Source organism: Ranitomeya imitator, chromosome 5, assembly GCF_032444005.1.
Source record: "Ranitomeya imitator isolate aRanImi1 chromosome 5, aRanImi1.pri, whole genome shotgun sequence".
NCBI classification, from domain to species: Eukaryota; Metazoa; Chordata; class Amphibia; order Anura; family Dendrobatidae; genus Ranitomeya; species Ranitomeya imitator.
The window spans coordinates 380,791,943-380,815,367 of NC_091286.1; the positions used below are offsets into that span (position 1 = coordinate 380,791,943).

General features: G+C 42.4%; 1 protein-coding gene across 1 annotated transcript in view; it reads left to right on the forward strand.

Annotated features, from left to right (window-relative positions):
• COL21A1 (collagen type XXI alpha 1 chain) overlaps positions 1-23,425 on the forward strand; it is a 536,987-nt gene that overhangs the window by 140,633 nt on the left and 372,929 nt on the right. The window contains exon 3 of the mRNA XM_069726746.1: positions 7,948-8,499. Coding sequence (XP_069582847.1) covers positions 7,948-8,499 — 552 coding nt within the window. The remainder of the gene's footprint in view (positions 1-7,947; positions 8,500-23,425) is intronic.

Consider the following 23,425-nt stretch of genomic DNA (forward strand, 5'->3'; position numbering starts at 1 on the left):
AGGTTTTTTTTTCGTGGCCAAAAAAGATGGTTCCTTGAGGCCTTGTATAGATTATCGTCTTTTGAATAAGATTACCGTAAAATATCAGTATCCTTTGCCATTGTTGACTGATTTGTTTGCTCACATTAAGGGGGCTAAATGGTTCACTAAGATTGATCTTCGGGGTGCGTATAATCTTATACGAATAAAGCAAGGTGATGAGTGGAAAACCGCATTTAATACGCCTGAGGGCCATTTTGAGTATTTGGTAATGCCTTTTGGACTTTCTAATGCTCCTTCAGTCTTCCAGTCCTTTATGCATGATATTTTCCGTGAATATCTGGATAAATTTATGATTGTGTATTTGGATGATATTTTGGTTTTTTCTGATGACTGGGAGTCTCATGTTCAGCAGGTCAGGAAGGTGTTTCAGGTCCTGCGGGCCAATTCCTTGTTTGTAAAAGGCTCAAAGTGTCTCTTTGGAGTCCAGAAGATTTCTTTCTTGGGGTATATTTTTTCCCCTTCTACTATTGAGATGGATCCCGTCAAGGTTCAGGCTATTTGTGACTGGACGCAGCCTACATCTCTTAAGAGTCTACAGAAGTTCTTGGGCTTTGCTAATTTCTATCGTCGTTTTATAACTAATTTTTCTAGTGTTGTTAAGCCTTTGACGGATTTGACTAAGAAGGGTGCTGATGTTGCTAATTGGTCTCCTGCGGCTGTGGAGGCCTTTCAGGAACTTAAGCGCCGGTTTTCTTCTGCTCCTGTGTTGCGTCAGCCAGATGTTTCGCTCCCTTTTCAGGTTGAGGTTGATGCTTCCGAGATTGGAGCGGGGGCGGTTTTGTCACAGAGAAGCTCCGATGGCTCAGTGATGAAGCCATGCGCGTTTTTTTCTAGAAAGTTTTCGCCGGCTGAGCGGAATTATGATGTTGGTAATCGGGAACTTTTGGCCATGAAGTGGGCATTTGAGGAGTGGCGTCATTGGCTAGAGGGTGCTAGACATCGTGTGGTGGTCTTGACTGATCACAAAAATTTGATTTACCTTGAGTCTGCCAGGCGTCTGAATCCTAGACAGGCTCGTTGGTCACTGTTTTTCTCTCGTTTCAATTTTGTGGTTTCATACCTGCCAGGTTCAAAGAATGTGAAGGCGGATGCTCTTTCTAGGAGTTTTGTGCCTGACTCCCTTGGAAATTCTGAGCCCTCTGGTATCCTTAGGGATGGGGTGATTTTGTCTGCTGTCTCCCCAGACTTGCGACGTGCTTTGCAGGAGTTTCAGGCGGCTAAACCTGATCGTTGTCCGCCTGAGAGACTGTTTGTTCCGGATAATTGGACCAGTAGAGTCATCTCCGAGGTCCATTCTTCTGCGTTGGCAGGTCAGCCTGGAATATTTGGTACTAGAGACTTGGTGGCCAGGTCTTTTTGGTGGCCTTCCTTGTCGAGGGATGTGCGTTCTTTTGTGCAGTCTTGTGAAATTTGTGCTCGGGCTAAGCCTTGCTGTTCTCGGGCCAGTGGATTGTTGTCACCTTTGCCTATCCCGAAGAGGCCTTGGACGCACATTTCCATGGACTTTATTTCGGATCTCCCTGTCTCTCAAAAAATGTCTGTCATCTGGGTTGTGTGTGATCGCTTTTCTAAAATGGTTCATCTGGTACCCTTGCCTAAGTTGCCTTCCTCCTCTGAGTTGGTCCCTCTGTTTTTTCAGAATGTGGTTCATTTGCATGGGATTCCTAAGAACATCGTTTCTGACAGGGGATCCCAGTTTGTGTCTAGATTTTGGCGGACGTTCTGTGCTAAGATGGGCATTGATTTGTCCTTTTCGTCTGCATTCCATCCTCAGACGAATGGCCAGACTGAACGAACTAATCAGACCTTGGAAACTTATTTAAGGTGTTTTGTTTCTGCTGATCAGGATGACTGGGTTACCTTTTTGCCGCTGGCCGAGTTTGCCCTTAATAATCGGGCTAGTTCTGCTACCTTGGTTTCTCCTTTCTTTTGTAATTCGGGGTTTCATCCTCGTTTTTCCTCTGGTCAGGTGGAACCTTCTGATTGTCCTGGAGTGGACATGGTGGTGGATAGGTTGCATCGGATTTGGAGTCATGTGGTGGACAATTTGAAGTTGTCCCAGGAGAAGGCTCAGCAGTTTGCTAATCGCCGTCGCCGCGTGGGTCCTCGACTTCTTGTTGGTGACTTGGTGTGGTTGTCTTCTCGTTTTGTTCCTATGAAGGTCTCTTCTCCTAAGTTCAAGCCTCGGTTCATTGGTCCCTATAGGATCTTGGAAATTCTTAACCCTGTGTCGTTTCGTTTGGATCTCCCGGCATCGTTTGCTATTCATAATGTGTTTCATCGGTCGTTGTTGCGGAAGTATGAGGTACCTGTTGTTCCTTCTCTTGAGCCTCCTGCTCCAGTGCTGGTGGAGGGAGAATTGGAGTATGTTGTGGAGAAGATCTTGGATTCTCGTGTTTCCAGACGGAAACTCCAGTATTTGGTCAAGTGGAAGGGTTATGGTCAGGAGGATAATTCTTGGGTGGTTGCCTCGGATGTTCATGCTGATGATTTGGTTCGCGCTTTTCATAGGGCTCATCCTGGTCGCCCTGGTGGTTCTCGTGAGGGTTCGGTGACCCCTCCTCAAGGGGGGGGTACTGTTGTGAGTTCTGTTTTTGGGCTCCCTCTGGTGGTTACTGATGGTACTGGGTGACTTGTCTTTCCTGGGTTTCTGGGTTCCACCTGTTCCATCAGCATATGGGAGTTTCCTATTTAACCTGGCTTTGCTGGCATTTCCTCGCCGGTTATCAATGTATCCAGTGTGTCTTGTTACCTCTGCTCCCTGCTCCTAGAACCTTCTGGTCAAGCTAAGTTTGGATTTTCCTGTTTTGTGTTTTGCTTTATTTGGTTTTTAGTCCAGCCTGCAGATATGTGATTCTTGCTGCTGGTTGGTCTAGTGGGCTGAAATTGCTCCTCATGTACCATGAGTTGGCACATGAGTTCAAGTAATTTCAGGATGGTTTTTTGAAGGGTTTTTCGCTGACCGCGCAGTTCACTTTTGTATCCTCTGCTATCTAGCTTTAGCGGGCCTCATTTTGCTGAAACTGTTTTCATACTGCGTATGTGCTTTCCTCTCATTTCACCGTCATTATATGTGGGGGGCTGCTATTTCTGTGGGGGATTTCTCTGGAGGCAAGGAGGTCTGTGTTTCTTCTAATAGGGGAAGTTAGATCTTCGGCTGGAGCGAGACGTCTAGGATCATCGTAGGCACGTTCCCCGGCTACTTTTATTTGTGTGTTAGGTTCAGGGTCGCGGTCAGCTCAGGTTCCATCGCCCTAGAGCTTGTTTGTATCTGTGCTTGTCCTTTAGTGATCCCCTGCCATTGGGATCATGACACAGGAGCAAGATAAGGTCATAATTGTACTCTTTTGCAATACTCCTTTGGGGAATGTACGTGCTCATATTTGCAGAAATCCTAAAAAGCAGAAATATGAAAGCATATTCTGGAACCAAAAAAGACCACATCATCAACAGTCTAGCAGTTTTATTTTCTGGATCATTTACACATTCATTTAATCCATTTGTTACTAAATACTTTTAACTGCTTTAAAGTGAATTTCCATATTTTAGGTACAAAATCCTGTACCGATTGATTGTTTTAATATATTTTCCTAGCACTCAGGACTCTTTCACGCATTTGTTTTTGGTACATGTGCTATTCATTATTTTTGCGGATAGATCACAAAACCATTACAATCATTGTGCCTTTTCATTGTGATGGAGACATGTTGTACTTTGATTTGTGCTGTTGCTGACAAAATTCGCCAATGCAAGTTAATGGCAAAAAAACAAAAATAGATATCACACCAATGTGATGTCAACTGTGTGCCTTCTATAATTTACCGTTTGGTAGGAGAAGCTAAGAAATGTTTTGATTTATATGAGAAAAACAAACTTACGGTAAGTTCACACAGGGTGTTTTTGCTGTTTTTTTTCCTGCATCAAAACCTGATCTTCTCGACAGGAAATAAGCTGCAGCAAAAATGCAGATTTAGGTGCGATTTTGGTGCGTTTTTGATGAGTTTTTTTTTCTCTTGGTCCATGCTAATGTGCTTGACGTTTCAGCAGCAAAAATGCAGCAAATAATGATACCTACATTTTTGCTGCATTTTTGTAGCGTTTTTGCAGCTTTTTTCAACACCCATTCAAGTCAATGGGTGAAAAGCATTGCAAAATTGCTGAAAAAACACTGAAGTGAAGAAGTGACATGCTCTATGTCTAAAAAATGCTGCAAAGCGCAAAATCCTGATGACACAAAAAAACAATGTGTGTTCATGAGATTTCTGAAATCTCATAGGCTTTGCTGGTACTGTAAAAAGCAGCTGAAAATTAGCATTAAAAACACAGCAAAAACGCCCTGTGTGGACTTACCCTTAACAAGTGTTGTGAAAACTATCACATTGAGCATGGGTCTAGCATGCCGAAAAACACTGACCTTTTTTTTCAACCATGAGAAAAAAGCTGGTGTGAAACTGGCCTTAGAATGATTTAGAAAAAAAATCAAATATCTTGAAAAGACTTAGATTTAAAAAATGGACTGCCAGCAGTGACTAAGAGGGGAGCTAACTGCAATCTATGTTAATATTGAGGCCAATGTATTGTATAACCATACCTTCCAACGTTTTAAGAACAGAAAGAAGGACAGATCATGCGGCACTTGTGGCATGTCTCAGCAAATTTTGGCCATGCTAGTAGCCACACCCCAATCCATGGCCACTTACCATTTCTTTCTACCCTGGCAGGAGGAGATGTCAAAGGGGCATTAGCAGTGAGGGAAATTCAGCAGACAGCCGAGACTGCAGGGTGTAGACTCAAATCAAGGATTGTCACCTGTATTCAAGCCAGTTGGGACTAGAGATAAGTTTATAGATTGCCAGGACTCTAGTCAAGCATGCAAGTCAGTGCAACCTGGCCACTTGATGGGAGGCCATGAATCTCTTACCTTCTGGGGTCCATGGCACAGAGCTGATTAGCCAGAGTTGGCGGAACGTCATCTATGAGTCCTGCCCATCTCTAATTTGGACATAAGGATTTTTTACATATTTGGGGTAAAGAAAAAGGGAGGGACATATATTATAAATGCACAGTAATATAGACACAAACAAGATCAAAATATATACAAAAAGAGAAATTTAAAAGGATGAAAGATAGAGGAAAAATAAAGATGGAAGCGTTAAGGAGGAGAAGGGGAAGGAAAAATATGGTTTATTAAGGAAAATGGGAGACAGGAAAAAATTACATGGATAGAAGGAAAATGAAAAAGATTGGTATGTACAGGATAGGCAAGGAAAAAGGGCTATGAAACTCACAGATGATACCGTGTTTTTCAGACTATAAGATGCACTGGACTATAAGACACACTCAGGTTTTAAAGGTGGAAAATAAGGAAAAAAATATTTGAAGCAAAAAATGTGGTAAAATATTTAATAACATAAATAACATAGTATTTTATGTGGTGTTATTATATATACTAGTATGTTATTATGTTAGAAACTATGGGTAGAAGATGGTTCTGCGGGATCAGTGTGATATCTGTAAAGTACTATATGAAGATGCTGCAGGGTGAGTATAAGAATGGGGGCGCAGGGCTTATATTTAAAGCACCACTCCAGCACTGAAAAATAACACATTAGTGCTGCTCTAAAATTCCATGGGAGTCCTATAACTCCCAGCAAGTCCTATCATATGGCATGCTGGGAGTTATAGTTCACCACAGGAGTGGCAGAGTGCATTTTTATGTGTTATTACTAAACTTTTAATTATTGTTTACGTGTACATGCTGTTCTCACTGTGCTCAGTGGGGGTCCTGTAGCCAGCCATGCTAGAAAACTGAAAGTCTCTCTCTCTGTCAGCAGCCTACAGGACTTATGGTGAGGTAAAGAAGGGCTAGAGCATCACATAACCGCACAGAGCCCTCCCTCTTGTTGCCTCACCACACGTCATGTAAGAGGAAGTTGCAATATTTCTAGTGCGGTGTCTGCAGGATCTGTGATGACATCATGAAAAGGGAGGGTTCTGTGCTGCCATGTGATGCTCCAGCCCGCCCTCTTCATTACCTCGCACAGGTCCTATACAGGAGCACTCAGCATCAGCACAGCCCGAGCTGTGCTGTCAGGTATGCGGCGATCCCTCCTGTGGCACCCTGCTTCTGCCGCCTCCTTCTTCACCGGAACACAATCTCCCCAGCCGCTGCAGGAATTCGATGCTGGGGAAACCAGGTGCATCCGCTGTTTAAGTGAAGGAAAATTAATTTGCTGCTCCCCGTCCACTGCTCAGCACTGACAGGTGGGTAGGGATGCGGCTAATGAATATTCCTTCACTTTAAGCCTCGGGACCACGTGGTTTCCCCAGCGCCGGATTCCTGCAGCAGCGACATTTTCCTGCCTCTTGTGAGTGCGATCCCTCTCCACCACTGCCACTCCCCACGTTACATTCGGACCATAAGACGCACCCCACACTTTCCTCCCAAAATTTGAAGGAAAAAAAGTGCATCTTATGGTCCGAAAAATACTGTATCTTATATATAAAACATTTAAGTTCTTTCTCGTGGGCAGGGGAGGATGCAAAAGAGAGTTTACAGACTTCACAGCAGGGGATAACAACTGATTATTTCTTTGAGGTGAAACATTTTTTAAAAACAGACAGTGAAATGTTTTATCTCACGGAAAAAATCAGCTGTGATCAGCTGTGTGTCCTGTCTATATACTCTTTTCCTTCCCCTCCTGCCCAGGAGCTGTGGTATGATCAGACCATGTCCCTGTACGGTCAGACACAGCCATTATACAATACACAGCAGGGGCACAGTTATAAGATTATCTCAGCACAGGAAGATTTTTTTTAAAATGCATCCAATTGTGAAATGTATTATTATTCCAAGATCTATTGGTTAAAATATACTTTGTTCATGGAAAAATTCCTATCAAAATGAACTTGAATAGATTTACAGGGTGTAATTTTCCTTCTCCTAACTGTAGAATCATTATGGCACAAGTTGAAAAGAAAAATTAAACTGTTAAATTTCCATCTATTAACATCAGGCAATTTGAGGCCGAACTATGAATAGAGAAAACCCCTGCATAAGCTTTAAGGTAAATAAAGGTTAACTGTATCAGCTACTGTTGGGGAAGGCTGAGGAACTTATTGCAGAGGTGAATGTTCAAACAGTTTTCAGTAAGCTATGTCTATGCAATGAATTTGGAGCTCTGTGTCATACAAATATTAAAATTAACATCAAAAGTTTCAGTTCACAAAGTATAAATAAGAATGTGTCTTCTTGCATGGTCTTAGTATCACAAATATCAATATAAATGGGTTATATTGGACTAATCAATTTTAAAAAGTAGAAATTTGTTTTAACATATATTTTGACAATACAACATTGAATCAACTTGGATTTATAACTATATTCATACATGCTAGCCACCTTAGAGAGAGAGGGTCTCTCCCTAAGGTGGCTAGCATGTATGTATCGCTTGCTCACCGAGCCCCACTCCATACAGCCAACCAATTCCAGCCCTGTGCTGATGAGGGCCTAAAGCCCGAAACACGTGTCCACAGGTAGGAATTGGTTGGCTGTGTAAATTTAGAAATTAATCCGCAGCATTGCACGCTTGGCGGTTCCAAGCGCTGTGGATTAGACAGGGGTGGAAAGAGATGATTTGCATAGCTCTGCCTACTGCAAAGGATTCTGGGTAAACCTGCTATTCTTTGTATTATGCTGCTTGCAAGTACTTTCCGTTTCAGGAAAGCATCCACTATGTATTAACTATATTCAGTGATGTACAGCAGGTGTTTTAACTAGGTGTTTGGGGGTATGTTCTTCATCAAATTACATGAACTAATCAAGGGTTATATAGTTTGCTATCTCACATTTTGTGCAATGCGTATATACAATATTTAATATTGCCTTATTTGCTCTTTTGACAGGTTGCAGAACTGCACCAAATGACTTGGTTTTCATCCTTGATGGATCATGGAGTGTGGGTCCTGAAAATTTTGAAATACTTAAAAAATGGGTTGTTAATATTACAAGCAATTTTGATATTGGACCAAAGTTTACCCAAGTTGGAGTGGTGCAGTATAGTGACTATCCTGTTCTCGAAATCTCTCTTGGACACCATGAGTCAATTGATGACCTAATCAAAAGAATGCAAGCTATTGACTATCTGGGAGGGAACACACGCACTGGAAATGCCATTCAGTTTGCAGTAGATAATCTTTTTGCTAGTTCTTTAAGACCATTAACCAAAATCGCCATTGTTTTAACTGATGGAAAATCTCAAGATGATGTCAAATATATAGCAGAAGAAGCAAGAAGGAATAAAATTACTCTTTTTGCTATTGGAGTAGGCTCAGAAATTGAAGAAAGTGAGCTTAAAGCAATAGCTAATAAGCCATCATCTACTTATGTGTTCTATGTTGAAGATTACATTGCCATATCCAGAATACGAGAAATCATGAAACAAAAGCTCTGTGAAGGTAATTTATTTATATGAGTTAAATCCAGACTATAGATTTCAATATTTTAAAAATAAATTATGAAATTAATTTTGTAAAAAATATCTGGTTATCCTAAACATTCTCTTAAATAATAATAACAATAATAATATTAAGCTACTGTATGTACATTAAGGGTTCAATTTATGAAGGTGTTTTCATAAAGTTTTTGGACTCAAAATATCTCAGAATTACAAAATTTTTGCACAATTCTAAGATGCACAAACATTTTACAGGTCTTGGTGTTTTTACATCAGTCACAGCCAAATTCGCCAAAATTCAAGACTTGCACCACTTTAGAGGCATAAATGTTGCCAGGAATACATTTCAGTCCTAGCCTAGAATAATATTTCTGGCAGAGGCTGTAAGATGCATTTTACTACAGTGGTGCCTTCATTAAGACTGCTATAAATACTGTCCACTGTCAATTTGCAGCTCTTACTAATTTACTCATGTCCATTCCTCCAGTCACTAGTGACAAAAATTATCCCATTATTACCTATTGGTTATCTTTGTGTTTTAAGGGGCTAGTAGACAAGGTAGATAACGTGACCTGTGGAGATGAGCAGATTGAACCACGGAAGATTGAGTTTGGTGGAATCTTTCAAAATTGAGTTTCATGCACATTTGAACATTTTGAATTTGATTCACATTTCTCAAAAAATAAAAACTTGCTCTTCGCCATTTCCCACACTGCTGAAGCATTACAGAACAAGCTAAAATCATTGCCATAATGCCCTACAGCTATGACATCTTATGGATTATCATACATTTATATAGAGTTGGTCAGTTCCTGGGCCACAAAAGATTAACGATTCTCAGCAAAGTATAGTTTGTATATCTGAGTTGTTTTCCATCTCCAGAGACATTAGATAAGTCTCCATCTACTGTATAAGCTCGGATAGTCAGTGGGATCCCCAATCGTTCTCAATTTTAAAGTGTAAGCTCTTATGGTCAGCAGGTATCCTCTCTCTCCTATAGAGTGTATGCTCTTGTGATCAGCTGGGTACATTCTTTCTCACCTGTAAATTTTAACCCCTTTCCAATGTTGGGAGTAATAGTATGCCCACATCCGTTGATGGGGACACTGGTGCTGAGCCCACATCTTTCTCGGCACATGTCAGCTGTTTTGAACAGCTGACATGTGCCTCTAACAGTTGTTGACCTGTTAAATGCCACTGTCAATCTCTGACAGCGGCATTTAACTCGCGTTTACTGGAAGTGTGCCAGAAATACCATCCATTGGTGGTCGCAGGTCACTGATGGGTTGGCATGACAACCGGAGGTCTCTAGCAGACCTTTATAAGTTGTCATAGCCTGATTTCTATGTGTGCCACCCAGTGGGAGGCACTCATAGCGAGTGAGCATTTCTGCTACACACAGGTGATCTGATCATCGCCTATGTGTAGCAGAGGCGATCAGATAACTGCAGCGACTAGTCTCCCATGGAGACTATTGAAGCATGGAAAAAATAAAAAAAAGTTTTAAAGAATATAAACATTTTTTAAAAAGATAAAAGTTCAAATCACCCTCCCTTTCTCCCCATTCTAAATAAAACAATGAAAAAAACCAAATACCGTATATACTCGAGTATAAGTCGACCCGAGTATAAGCCGACCCCCCTAATTTTGCCACAAAAAACTGGGAAAACTTATTGACTCGAGTATAAGCCTAGGGAGGAAAATGGAGCAGCTACCGGTTAATGTAAAAAATAAAAATAGATACCAACAAAAGTAAAATGAATTGAGACATCAGTAGGTTAAGTGTTTTGGAATATCCATATTGAATCAGGAGCCCCATATAATGCTCCATACAGTTCATGATGGGCCCATAAGATGCTCTATATAAAATGTGCCACATATAATGCTCCATACAGTTCATTATTGCCCCATAGATGCTCCATATAAAGCTGTGCCCCATATAAAATGCTCAGCACCATTCATTATTGCCCCATAGCTGTGCCATATAGTGCTCTGCACCGTTCATTATTGCCCCATAGCTCTGCCATATAGTGCTCTGCACTGTTCATTATTGCCCCATAGCTCTGCCATATAGTGCTCTGCACCGTTCATTTTTGTCCCATAGCTGTGCCATATAGTGCTCTGCACCGTTCATTTTTGTCCCATAACTCTGCCATATAGTGCTCTGCACCGTTCATTTTTGTCCCATAGCTCTGCCATATAGTGCTCTGCACCGTTCATTATTGCCCCATAGCTGTGCCATATAGTGCTCTGCACCGTTCATTATTGTCCCATAGCTGTGCCATATAGTGCTCTGCACCGTTCATTATTGCCCCATAGCTGTGCCATATAGTGCTCTGCACCGTTCATTATTGCCCCATAGCTGTGCCATATAGTGCTCTGCACCGTTCATTATTGCCCCATAGCTGTGCCATATAGTGCTCTGCACCGTTCATTTTTGTCCCATAGCTGTGCCATATAGTGCTCTGCACCGTTCATTATTGCCCCATTGATGTACCATAGAAAGTTGTGCCATTGCTGCTGCTGCAATAAAAAAAAAAAGCCATACTCACCTCTCTTGCTTGCAGCTCCCGGCGCCGTTCCATCTTCCCGGCGTCTCTCCGCACTGACTGATCAGGCAGAGGGCGCCGTGCACACTATATGCATCATCGTGCCCTCTGACCTGCACAGTCAGAGCGGAGAGATGCCGGGAAGATGGAGCAACGCCCGGTGTGTGGAACGGGGATAGGTAAATATGACATACTTACATAGTTACATAGTTACATAGTTATTAAGGTTGAAGGAAGACTATATGTCCATCTAGTTCAACCCATAGCCTAACCTAACATGCCCTAACATGTTGATCCAGAGGAATGCAAAAAAAACCCATGTGGCAAAGAGTAAGCTCCACATTGGGGAAAAAAAATTCCTTCCCGACTCCACATACGGCAATCAGAATAGTTCCCTGGATCAACGCCCTATCAAGGAATCTAGTGTATATACCCTGTAACATTATACTTTTCCAGAAAGGTATCCAGTCCCCTCTTAAATTTAAGTAATGAATCACTCATTACAACATCACACGGCAGAGAGTTCCATAGTCTCACTGCTCTTACAGTAAAGAATCCGCGTCTGTTATTATGCTTAAACCTTTTTTCCTCCAAACGCAGAGGATGCCCCCTTGTCCCGGTTTCAGGTCTATGATTAAAAAGATCATCAGAAAGGTCTTTGTACTGTCCCCTCATATATTTATACATTAAAATAAGATCACCCCCTTAGTCTTCGTTTTTCCAAACTAAATAGCCCCAAGTGTAATAACCTATCTTGGTATTGCAGGCCCCCCAGTCCTCTAATAACCTTGGTCGCTCTTCTCTGCACCCGCTCCAGTTCAGCTATGTCTTTCTTAAACACCGGAGACCAGAACTGTGCACAGTATTCTAAGTGTGGTCGAACTAGTGACTTGTATAGAGGTAAAATTATATTCTCCTCATGAGCATCTATGCCTCTTTTAATGCATCCCATTATTTTATTTGCCTTTGTAGCAGCTGCCTGACACTGGCCACTGAATATGAGTTTGTCATCCACCCATACACCCAGGTCTTTTTCATTGACGGTTTTGCCCAGAGTTTTAGAATTAAGCACATAATTATACATCTTATTACTTCTACCCAAGTGCATGACCTTACATTTATCCCCATTAAAGCTCATTTGCCATTTATCAGCCCAAGCTTCTAGTTTACATAAATCATCCTGTAATATAAAATTGTCCTCCTCTGAATTGATTACCCTGCAGAGTTTAGTGTCATCTGCAAATATTGAAATTCTACTCTGAATGCCCCCTACAAGGTCATTAATAAATATGTTAAAAAGAAGAGGGCCCAATACTGACCCCTGTGGTACCCCACTGCTAACCGCTACCCAGTCCGAGTGTGCTCCATTAATAACCACCCTTTGTTTCCTACCCCTGAGCCAGCTCTCAACCCACTTGCACATATTTTCCCCTATCACCATTATTCTCATTTTATGTATCAACCTTTTGTGTGGCACCGTATCAAAAGCTTTTGAAAAGTCCATATACACTACATCCACTGGGTTCCCTTGGTCCAATCCGGAACTTACCTCTTCATAGGAGCTGATCAGATTAGTCTGACATGAACGGTCCCTAGTAAACCCGTGCTGATACTGGGTCATGAGGTTATTCCTCTTCAGATACTCCAGTATAGCGTCCCTTAGAATGCCCTCCAGGATTTTACCCACAGTAGAGGTTAAGCTTACTGGCCTATAATTTCCGAGTTCAGTTTTTGTTCCCTTTTTGAATATTGGCACCACATTTGCTATACGCCAGTCCTGTGGCACAGACCCTGTTATTATGGAGTCTTTAAAGATTAAAAATAATGGTCTATCAATGACTGTACTTAATTCCTGCAGTACTCGAGGGTGTATCCCATCCGGGCCCGGAGATTTGTCAATTTTAGTGATTTTTAGACGCTGCCGCACTTCCTGCTGGGGTAAGCAGGTGACATTTAATTGGGAATTTTTATCACTAGACATTTTGTCTGCCATGGGATTTTCTTGTGTAAATACTGATGAAAAAAAGTCATTTAGCATATTGGCTTTTTCCTCATCCTCATCCACCATCTCACCCAGACTATTTTTAAGGGGGCCAACACTATCATTTTTTAGTTTCTTACTATTTATGTAGTTAAAGAATATTTTAGGATTATTTTTACTCTCTCTGGCAATGAGTCTCTCTGTCTCAATCTTTGCTGCCTTGATTTGCTTTTTACAGAATTTATTTAATTTTCTGTATTTATTTAATGCCTCCTCACTACCTACTTCCTTTAATTCTCTAAATGCTTTCATTTTGTCACTTATTGCGCCCCTTACAGCTCTATTTAGCCATATTGGTTTCCTCCTATTTCTAGTATGTTTATTCCCATACGGTATATACTGTGCACAGGTCCTATCCAGGATGCTAATAAACGTCTCCCATTTTCTTTGTGTATTTTTGTGTCTCAGGATATTGTCCCAGTTAATTGCACCAAGATCCTCTCTCATCCGTTGGAAATTTGCCCTCCTGAAGTTTAGTGTCATTGTAACCCCTCTACTACACATCTTTTTAAAGGATACATGAAAACTTATTATTTTGTGATCGCTATTTCCCAAGTGACCCCCAACCCTTATATTTGATATGCGGTCTGGCCTGTTGGTTAATATTAGGTCTAGCAGTGCCCCCCTTCTTGTTGGGTCCTGAACCAGTTGTGAAAGGTAATTGTCTCTCATAATTGTCAAAAACCGATTACCTTTGCTGGAACTGCAGGTTTCTGTTCCCCAATCTATTTCAGGGTAGTTGAAGTCCCCCCTAATAATGACTTCTCCTTGAGTCGCAGCTTCATCTATTTGCTTTACGAGGATATTCTCCATTGCTTCCAATTTTTTTGGAGATTTATAACAAACCCCTATCAGTAATTTATTATTTTTTCCCCCTCCTTTTATCTCCACCCACAGGGATTCTACATTTTCATTAAATTCACCTATATTATCGCGCAGGATGGGTTTTAAGGACGATTTTACATATAGACACACCCCACCCCCTCGCTTATCTGTATGGTCATTTCTGAACAGGCTATAGCCCTGCAAGTTAACAGCCCAGTCATGGCTCTCATCCAGCCACGTTTCAGATATCCCCACCATGTCATAATTATGCTCCAACAACATTAGTTCTAATTCGTCCATTTTGTTGGCGAGGCTTCTGGCATTAGTATACATGCACTTTATGTTCCTCTCTGTACTTCTATTTCTTAAATTATTAACTGTTCTGACCCCACCCCCCATGCCACCGCCACCCCCAACTTCCTTATGTGTGCCCAGGTCTCTGTCTGCACTATCTTCCCCTCCTATAAAATGAATACCCTCCCCCCCAATTCCTAGTTTAAACACTCCTCCAACCTTCTAGCCATTCTCTCCCCCAGCACAGCTGCACCCTCCCCATTGAGGTGCAGCCCGTCCCTAGCGTAGAGCCTGTAGCCAACTGAGAAGTCGGCCCAGTTCTGCAGGAACCCAAACCCCTCTTTCCTACACCAATTCTTGAGCCACTTATTAACCTCCCTAATCTCCCGTTGCCTCTCTGGCGTGGCACGTGGTACCGGCAGTATTTCGGAAAATACCACGTTGGAGGTCCTTGCTTTCAGCTTGCATCCTAATTCACTGAAATCATCTTTAAGGACCTTCCACCTACCTCTAACTTTGTCATTAGTGCCAATGTGCACCATGACCGCTGGGTCCTCACCAGACCCTCCCAATAATCTGTCCACCCGATCAGCGATGTGTCGGACTCGAGCGCCAGGTAGGCAGCACACCGTTCGACGATCCCTGTCTTTGTGACAGATTGCCCTATCTGTTCCCCTAATAATTGAGTCGCCCACTACCAGCACCTGTCTGGCCTGCCCTGCTCTCCTATTTCCCTCCTTACTGGAGCAGTCACTCCTCCGGCTTTCAGAGGACATTACTGGCTGCAGCAGTGCTACCCCTGTACTGGCACCTCCCCTCATCTGCCAACTTAGCAAACTTATTGGGGTGTTCCAGATCAGGACTAGCCTCCCTGGCACTCTTCCCTCTACCCCGCTTCCTAACTGTCACCCAGCTTGCTACTTCATTGTCCTGCAGCTCCATCCCACCATCCCCCCTCATCTGTCCCATTGAGCATCTGCTCCGTGAGCAGAAGACTACTCTCCATATTGTCTATGGATCTCAGTGCTGCCAGCTGCACATTTAGAGTCAGAATCTGGGTTTCCAAATGCACAACGTGCTCACATCTCGCACAGCAGTATGCACCCTCGATCGGCTGCTCAAGGATTGCATACATGTGGCAAGATGTGCACTGGATGGCATTAACAAGAGTGGAGCACATTTCCTAATGGGGATTGCACCAGACAGAACAGTTCAATAAAAAAAATTAAAAATAAATACAAAGTATTAATAAAAATCAGACAGCAATTCAGTACTTCCTCCCTTGGAAACTCCCTGACTCCATAGTCACTGAATCACAAGTCACACTTACCGCCGTCCACACTTACGCTCAGGCCACACTCAGCTCACTCACACTTGCTATGCTGAAGATTTAAAGATTTTTTTTTCTCTAGTTCCCTTAACAGCAATCCACCTTGCTGTCCAAATGCACTTCCAAAAAGGACTGGAACCCCCAAAAGCTGCCCCTTATAATCCCTTAATTATGAGCCCCCACCCTAAGTTAACCCCTTATGAATATAGCTATCCCCAATTCAGCAACTCACACCAATTCACACAGGTATTTACCTGCTCCCGGCGTCCAGCTCCTTCTCCCGGACAGCTGGTCTCCGGGTGCTGCAGCCTCTTCCTCTATCAGCGGTCACCGTTACCGCTGATTAGAGAAATGAATATACGGCTCCACCCCTATGGGAGTGGAGTCCATATTCATTTCTCTAATGAGCGGTCCCACGTGACCGCTGTACAGGAGAAGAGCTGCAGCACCCGAAGACAGTGTGACAGGCAGGGGGAGCGTCAGGATCGCCGGGACTAGGTAAGTATGCCTCAGCGCCCTCTCCCCCTCACCCGCCAACCCTGCCACCCACCGTGACTCGAGTATAAGCCGAGAGGGGCACTTTCAGCCCAAAAATTTGGGCTGAAAATCTCGGCTTATACTCGAGTATATACGGTATACAGATATTTTGTATTGCCGAGTTTTGAATCACCCAATCTATCAACATAAAAAAATAATTAACCCGATCGCTAAACGGCGTAATGAGAAAAAAATTAAAAAGTCAGAATTAATTTTTTTTTTGGTCGTCGCTACAATGCAAATAAATGCAATAATGGGTGATCATAAGATCGTATCTACACCAAAATGGTATCAATAAAAACGTCAGCTCGGGGCACAAAAAATAAGCTTTCACCCAGCCCAGATCACGAAAAATGGAGATACTACAGGTCTTGGAGAATGGTGCCTTTTTTTTCCCAAAGTTTGGATTTTCTTTCAGCCCCTTAAATAAAAATGAACCTAGACATGTTTGGTGTCTATGAACTTGTAATGACCTGGAGAATAATAGTGGCAGGTCAGTTTAAGCATTTAGTGGACATGGCAAAAAAAACCACTGTAGAACTGCACTTTTTTGCAATTTCACATCACTTTGAATTTTTTTTCCATTTTCCAGTACCATGACAAGTTAAAGCTAATGGTGTTGCTCAAAAGTACAACTTGTCCTGCAAAAAACAAGCTGTCGCATGCCCATTTTGATGGAAAAATAAAAAAGTTATGGCTCTGGGAAGAAGGGGATCAAAAAATGAAAACGCAAAAATGAAAATACCTTTGTCATGAAGGGGTTAAGCTCTTATGGCCAGCAGATATCCTCTCTCTCTCGCCTGTAAATTGTAAGCTCTTATGGTCAGTGGGGTTTTCTCTCTCTCTTTTGTGTGGAGTGTAAGCTCTTGTGGTCAGCAGCATACTTTCTCACATGTTAAGTGGAAGCTCTTATGTCAGCGGTGTACTCTCTCTCGCCTGTAAAGTGTATGCTGTTATGGTCAGAGGGCTCCTCTCTGTCTCCTAGAGAGTGTTAACTCATCTGGTCAGCAGGGTCCTCTCTCTCTGCTGACCCACATGTATTTTCTTTATTTTGCTTGCTTTATAGTATTGAAATTCACTCAAATTTATTGCTTGCAAATTTTATTTTTGGGTTAAATTTGGCAAAGTTGGTGAATTCGCATATCAAAAAGTGTGCTCATCTCTAGTGACCTTAAATATTTACGGTCCAGCTATGGACAAATGACAGGTGAACAAAATCCAAAATGTTCCCATCGTTTGTGTTGCCTATTCTGCTGTGCTCCTATCAGCTCAGAAAATAATAACTGTCCACACCAAACTAATATATAATGTGTGAGGGCAACTGAAGTAACCTTTAGTAATATATCCAAACTAATACTTACAAATTGACCACACTTCTGTTCATAAAATGGCTGCTGGTGGAGGAGCATGTGCCAGTCCCTCAGCTTCCTCAAATATAAAAGCAGTTTTCTCATGTGAGGTGTTTTACAGTCAGAGGAGAATAATGCACTGGTCTGGTCACATTTTCCTCCACCAGCTGCCATTTTATGTGAAGAAGTGCTGGTCAGCTACTGAGGAAAGGTGAACTAACAAGATAAAGTGGCCAACCTCTTCACCTGAGAATCCATCAGTGAGCTAATTCTGACAGTCTAACAGGAACATTTGCAAATCCTTTTTTATTTTTCTGAGCTTCTTTAAACTGATTTATGGCCACAAACCACATTAAAGCATTAAAAGTTGAATGGACACGGAAACAAAACACCCGTAAAAGTAAGGTGGTACACAATTTCTAATGAAATCCAAAAGCAGTCTTCAATTTGTGGGATAAAAGGGATTTTTTTGTGTGTCAAAATATTATTGTTTTTTTTATTTTTATAAAAGATGGTTTGACATACAGGTGCTTCTCACAAGATTAGCATATCATCAAAATTTAATTTGTTTCAGTTTTTCCATACAAAAAGTGAAACTCATTTTATATAGAGTCACTCATTACAAACAAAGTGATCTATTTCAAGTGTTTATTTCTGTTAATGTTGATGATTATGGTTAACAGCCAATGAAAACCCAAAATCCGTTATCTCTGTGAATTAGAATAATTCACAAAAATACCTGCAAAGGCTTCCTAAGCATTTAAAAAGGTTCCTTAGTCTATTTGAGTAGGCTCCACAGTCATGGGGAAGACTGCTGACTTGACAGATGTCCAGAAGGCAGTCATTGACACACTCCACAAGGAGGGTAAGCCACAAAAGGTCATTGCTAAAGAAGATGGCTGTTCACTGAGTGCTGTATCCAAGCATATTAATGGTAAGTTGAGTGGAAGGAAAAAGTGTGGTAGAAAAGGTACACGAGCAACCAGGCTAACTGCAGACTTGAAAGGATTGTTAAGAAAAGGCCATTCAAAAATTTGGGGGAGATTCACAAGGAGTGATTCAAGAGACACCACACACAGACGTATCCAGGGCATGAGCTACAAGTGTCGAATTCCTTGTGTCTAGTCACTCATGACCAATAGACAGTGCCAGAAGCCTCTTACTTGGGCCAAGGTGAAAAAGAACTCGACTGTTGCTCAGTGGTCCACGGTGTTTTCATGTGAAAGCAAATTTTTCATTTAATTTGGAAATCAAGGTCCCAGAATCTGGAGGAATAGTGGAGAGGCACACAATCCCAGCTGCTTGAGGTCTAGTGTGAAGTTTCTACAATCAGTGATGTTTGGGGGGCCATGTCATCTCCTGGTATAGGTCCACTATGTTTTATCAAGACAAAATTCAGCCCAGCCATCTGCCAGGAAATTTTAGAGCATTTCATGCTTTTGGAGATGGAAATATCACTCTCCAACAGGACTTGGCACCTGTCCACACTGCCAAAAGTACCAATACCTGGTTTAAAAACAACAGTATCACTGTGCTTGTGTCACGACCCAACAGGGGTCAGTCCAGCTGGGGGCGCAACACTCTCACAATGGGATGGAAAAAGCGACATGAAGGCCCTAACAATAGGGAGCGAGGGATGGGGCACCTCCTAAACAACAATCTGTGCCTATCCCTAAGCTTCCCTTATGTCCTATGCGGGTCTTTCACCCCCCCGCCACTGTCACTTGCCTAGTCCCTAGCTGCCACCTTACTATACGCTGACTAGTTCAGTGGCTGGCAAGGACGCTAGCCTCACCACTGCAGATGGCATCAACACAGGGGGTAGTGACAAGCACGAGACAGTCAAGGAAAGGTACAACAAAAAACTTAGCTCAAGCTTCTGCTGCAAGCTCCACACAGCAGAGGATACAGAACCAGGACCTCAAGCTGCTGATGCACTGATGGCACCTGAGCGCTTCCAACTCGAAAGCAGTTCTCCAGAGAAAAACTCTATTACCAAGTCAGCTGATGCATCATGTGGCTATTTAAAGGATAGTGTGAGTGGTCACCACCCACATTAACCCCTTCAAGACCCAGCCTATTTTGACCTTAAAGACCTTGCCGTTTTTTGCAATTCTGACCAGTGTCCCTTTATGAGGTAATAACTCAGGAACGCTTCAACGGATCCTAGCGGTTCTGAGATTGTTTTTTCGTGACATATTGGGCTTCATGTTAGTGGTAAATTTAGGTCAATAAATTCTGCATTTATTTGTGATAAACACGGAAATTTGGCGAAAATTTTGAAAATTTCGCAATTTTCACATTTTGAATTTTTATTCTGTTAAACCAGAGAGATATGTGACACAAAATAGTTAATAAATAACATTTCCCACATGTTTACTTTACATCAGCACAATTTTGGAAACAAAATTTTTTTTTGTTAGGAAGTTATAAGGGTTAAAATTTGACCAGCGATTTGTTATTTTTACAACGAAATTTACAAAACCATTTTTTTTAGGGACCACCTCACATTTGAAGTCAGTTTGAGGGGTCTATATGGCTGAAAATACCCAAAAGTGACACCATTCTAAAAACTGCACCCCTCAAGGGACTCAAAACCACATTCAAGAAGTTTATTAACCCTTCAGGTGCTTCACAGCAGCAGAAGCAACATGGAAGGAAAAAATGAACATTTAACTTTTTAGTCACAAAAATTATCTTTTAGCAACAATTTTTTTCTTTTCCCAATGGTAAAAGGAGAAACTGAACCACGAAAGTTGTTGTCCAATTTGTCCTGAGTACGCTGATACCTCATATGTGGGGGTAAACCACTGTTTGGGCGCACGGCAGGGCTTGGAAGGGAAGGAGCGCCATTTGACTTTTTGAATCAAAAATTGGCTCCACTCTTTAGCGGACACCATGTCACGTTTGGAGAGCCCCCGTGTGCCTAAAAATTGGAGCTCCCCCACAAATGACCCCATTTTGGAAACTAGACGCCCCAAGGAACTTATCTAGATGCATAGTGAGCACTTTGAACCCCCAGGTGCTTCACAAATTGATCCGTAAAAATGAAAAAGTACTTTTTTTTCACAAAAAAATTCTTTTAGCCTCAATTTTTTCATTTTCACATGGGCAACAGGATAAAATGGATCCTAAAATGTGTTGGGCAATTTCTCCTGAGTACACCAATACCTCACATGTGGGGGTAAACCACTGTTTGGGCACATGGTAAGGCTCGGAAGGGAAGGAGCGCCATTTGACTTTTTGAATGAAAAATTATTTCCATCGTTAGCGGACACCATGTCGCGTTTGGATAGCTCCTGTGTGCCTAAACATTGGCGCTCCCCCACAAGTGACCCCATTTTGGAAACTAGACCCCCCAAGGAACTTATTTAGATGCCTAGTGAGCACTTTAAACCCTCAGGTGCTTCACAAATTGATCTGTAAAAATGAAAAAGTACTTTTTTTTCACAAAAAAATTATTTTCGCCTCAATTTTTTCATTTTCACATGGGCAGTAGGATAAAATGGATCATAAAATTTGTTGGGCAATTTCTCCCGAGTACGCTGATACCTCATATGTGGGGGTAAACCACTGTTTGGGCACACGGCAGGGCTCGGAAGGGAAGGCGCGCCATTTGACTTTTTGAATGGAAAATTAGCTCCAATTGTTAGCGGACACCATGTCGCGTTTGGAGAGCCCCCTGTGTGCCTAAACATTGGAGCTCCCCCACAAGTGACCCCATTTTGGAAACTAGACCCCCCAAGGAACTTATCTAGATGCATATTGAGCACTTTAAACCCCCAGGTGCTTCACAGAAGTTTATAACGCAGAGCCATGAAAATAAAAAATAATTTTTCTTTCCTCAAAAATGATTTTTTAGCCTGGAATTTCCTATTTTGCCAAGGATAATGGGAGAAATTGGACCCCAAATATTGTTGTCCAGTTTGTCCTGAGTACGCTGATACCCCATATGTGGGGGTAAACCACTGTTTGGGCGCACGGCAGGGCTCGGAAGGGATGGCACGCCATTTGGCTTTTTAAATGGAAAATTAGCTCCAATCATTAGCGGACACCATGTCACGTTTGGAGAGCCCCTGTGTGCTTAAACATTGGAGATCCCCCAGAAATGACACCATTTTGGAAACTAGACCCCCAAAGGAACTAATCTAGATGTGTGGTGAGGACTTTGAACCCCCAAGTGCTTCACAGAAGTTTATAATGCAGAGCCATGAAAATAAAAAAAAAAAATATTTTCTCAAAAATGATCTTTTAGCCTGCAATTTTTTATTTTCCCAAGGGTAACAGGACAAATTTGAACCCAAAAGTTGTTGTCCAGTTTCTCCTGAGTACGCTGATACCCCATATGTGGGGGTAAATCACTGTTTGGGCACATGCCGGGGCTCGGAAGTGAAGTAGTGACGTTTTGAAATGCAGACTTTGATGGAATGCTCTGTGGGCGTCACGTTGCGTTTGCAGAGCCCCTGATGTGGCTTAACAGTAGAAACCCCCCACAAGTGACCCCATTTTGGAAACTAGACCCCCAAAGGAACTTATCTAGATGTGTGGTGAGCACTTTGAACCCCCAAGTGCTTCATAGAAGTTTATAATGCAGAGCCGTGAAAATAATAAATACGTTTTCTTTCCTCAAAAATAATTATTTAGCCCAGAATTTTTTAATTTTCCCAAGGGTAACAGGAGAAATTTGACCCCAAAAGTTGTTGTCCAGTTTCTCCTGAGTACGGTGATACCCCATATGTGGGGGTAAACTACTGTTTGGGCACATGCCGGGGCTTGGAATTGAAGTAGTGACGTTTTGAAATGCAGACTTTGATGGAATGCTCTGCGGGCGTCACGTTGCGTTTGCAGAGCCCCTGATGTGCCTAAACAGTAGAAACCCCCCACAAGTGACCCCATTTTGGAAACTAGACCCTGAAAGGAACTTATCTAGATGTGTGGTGAGCACTTTGAACCCCCAAGTGCTTCATAGAAGTTTATAATGCAGAGCCGTGAAAATAATAAATACGTTTTCTTTCCTCAAAAATAATTATTTAGCCCAGAATTTTTTATTTTCCCAAGGGTTACAGGAGAAATTGGACCCCAAAAGTTGTTGTCCAGTTTCTCCTGAGTACGCTGATACCCCATATGTGGGGGTAAACCACTGTTTGGGCACACGTCGGGGCTCAGAAGGGAAGTAGTGACTTTTGAAATGCAGACTTTGATGGAATGGTCTGCGGGTGTCACGTTGCGTTTGCAGAGCCCCTGGTGTGCCTAAACAGTAGAGACCCCCCACAAGTGACCCCATTTTAGAAACTAGACCCCCCAAGGAACTTATCTAGATATGTGGTGAGCACTTTGAACCCCCAAGTGCTTCACAGACGTTTACAACGCAGAGCCGTGAAAATAAAAAATCATTTTTCTTTCCTCAAAAATTATGTTTTAGCAAGCATTTTTTTAGATTCACAAGGGTAACAGGAGAAATTGGACCCCAGTAATTGTTGCGCAGTTTGTCCTGAGTATGCTGGTACCCCATATGTGGGGGTAAACCACTGTTTGGGCACACGTCAGGGCTCGGAAGTGAGGGAGCACCATTTGACTTTTTGAATACGAGATTGGCTGGAATCAATGGTGGCGCCATGTTGCGTTTGGAGACCCCTGATGTGCCTAAACAGTGGTAACCCCTCAATTCTAACTCCAACACTAACCCCAACACACCCCTAACCCTAATCCCAACTGTAGCCATAACCCTAATCACAACCCTAACCCCAACACACCCCTAACCACAACACTAACCCCAACACACCCCTAACCCTAACCACAACCCTAATTCCAACCCTAACCCTAAGGCTATGTGCCCACGTTGCGGATTCGTGTGAGATATTTCCGCACCATTTTTGAAAAATCTGCGGGTAAAAGGCACTGTGTTTTACCTGCGGATTTTCCGCGGATTTCCAGTGTTTTTTGTGCGGATTTCACCTGCGGATTCCTATTGAGGAACAGGTGTAAAACGCTGCGGAATCCGC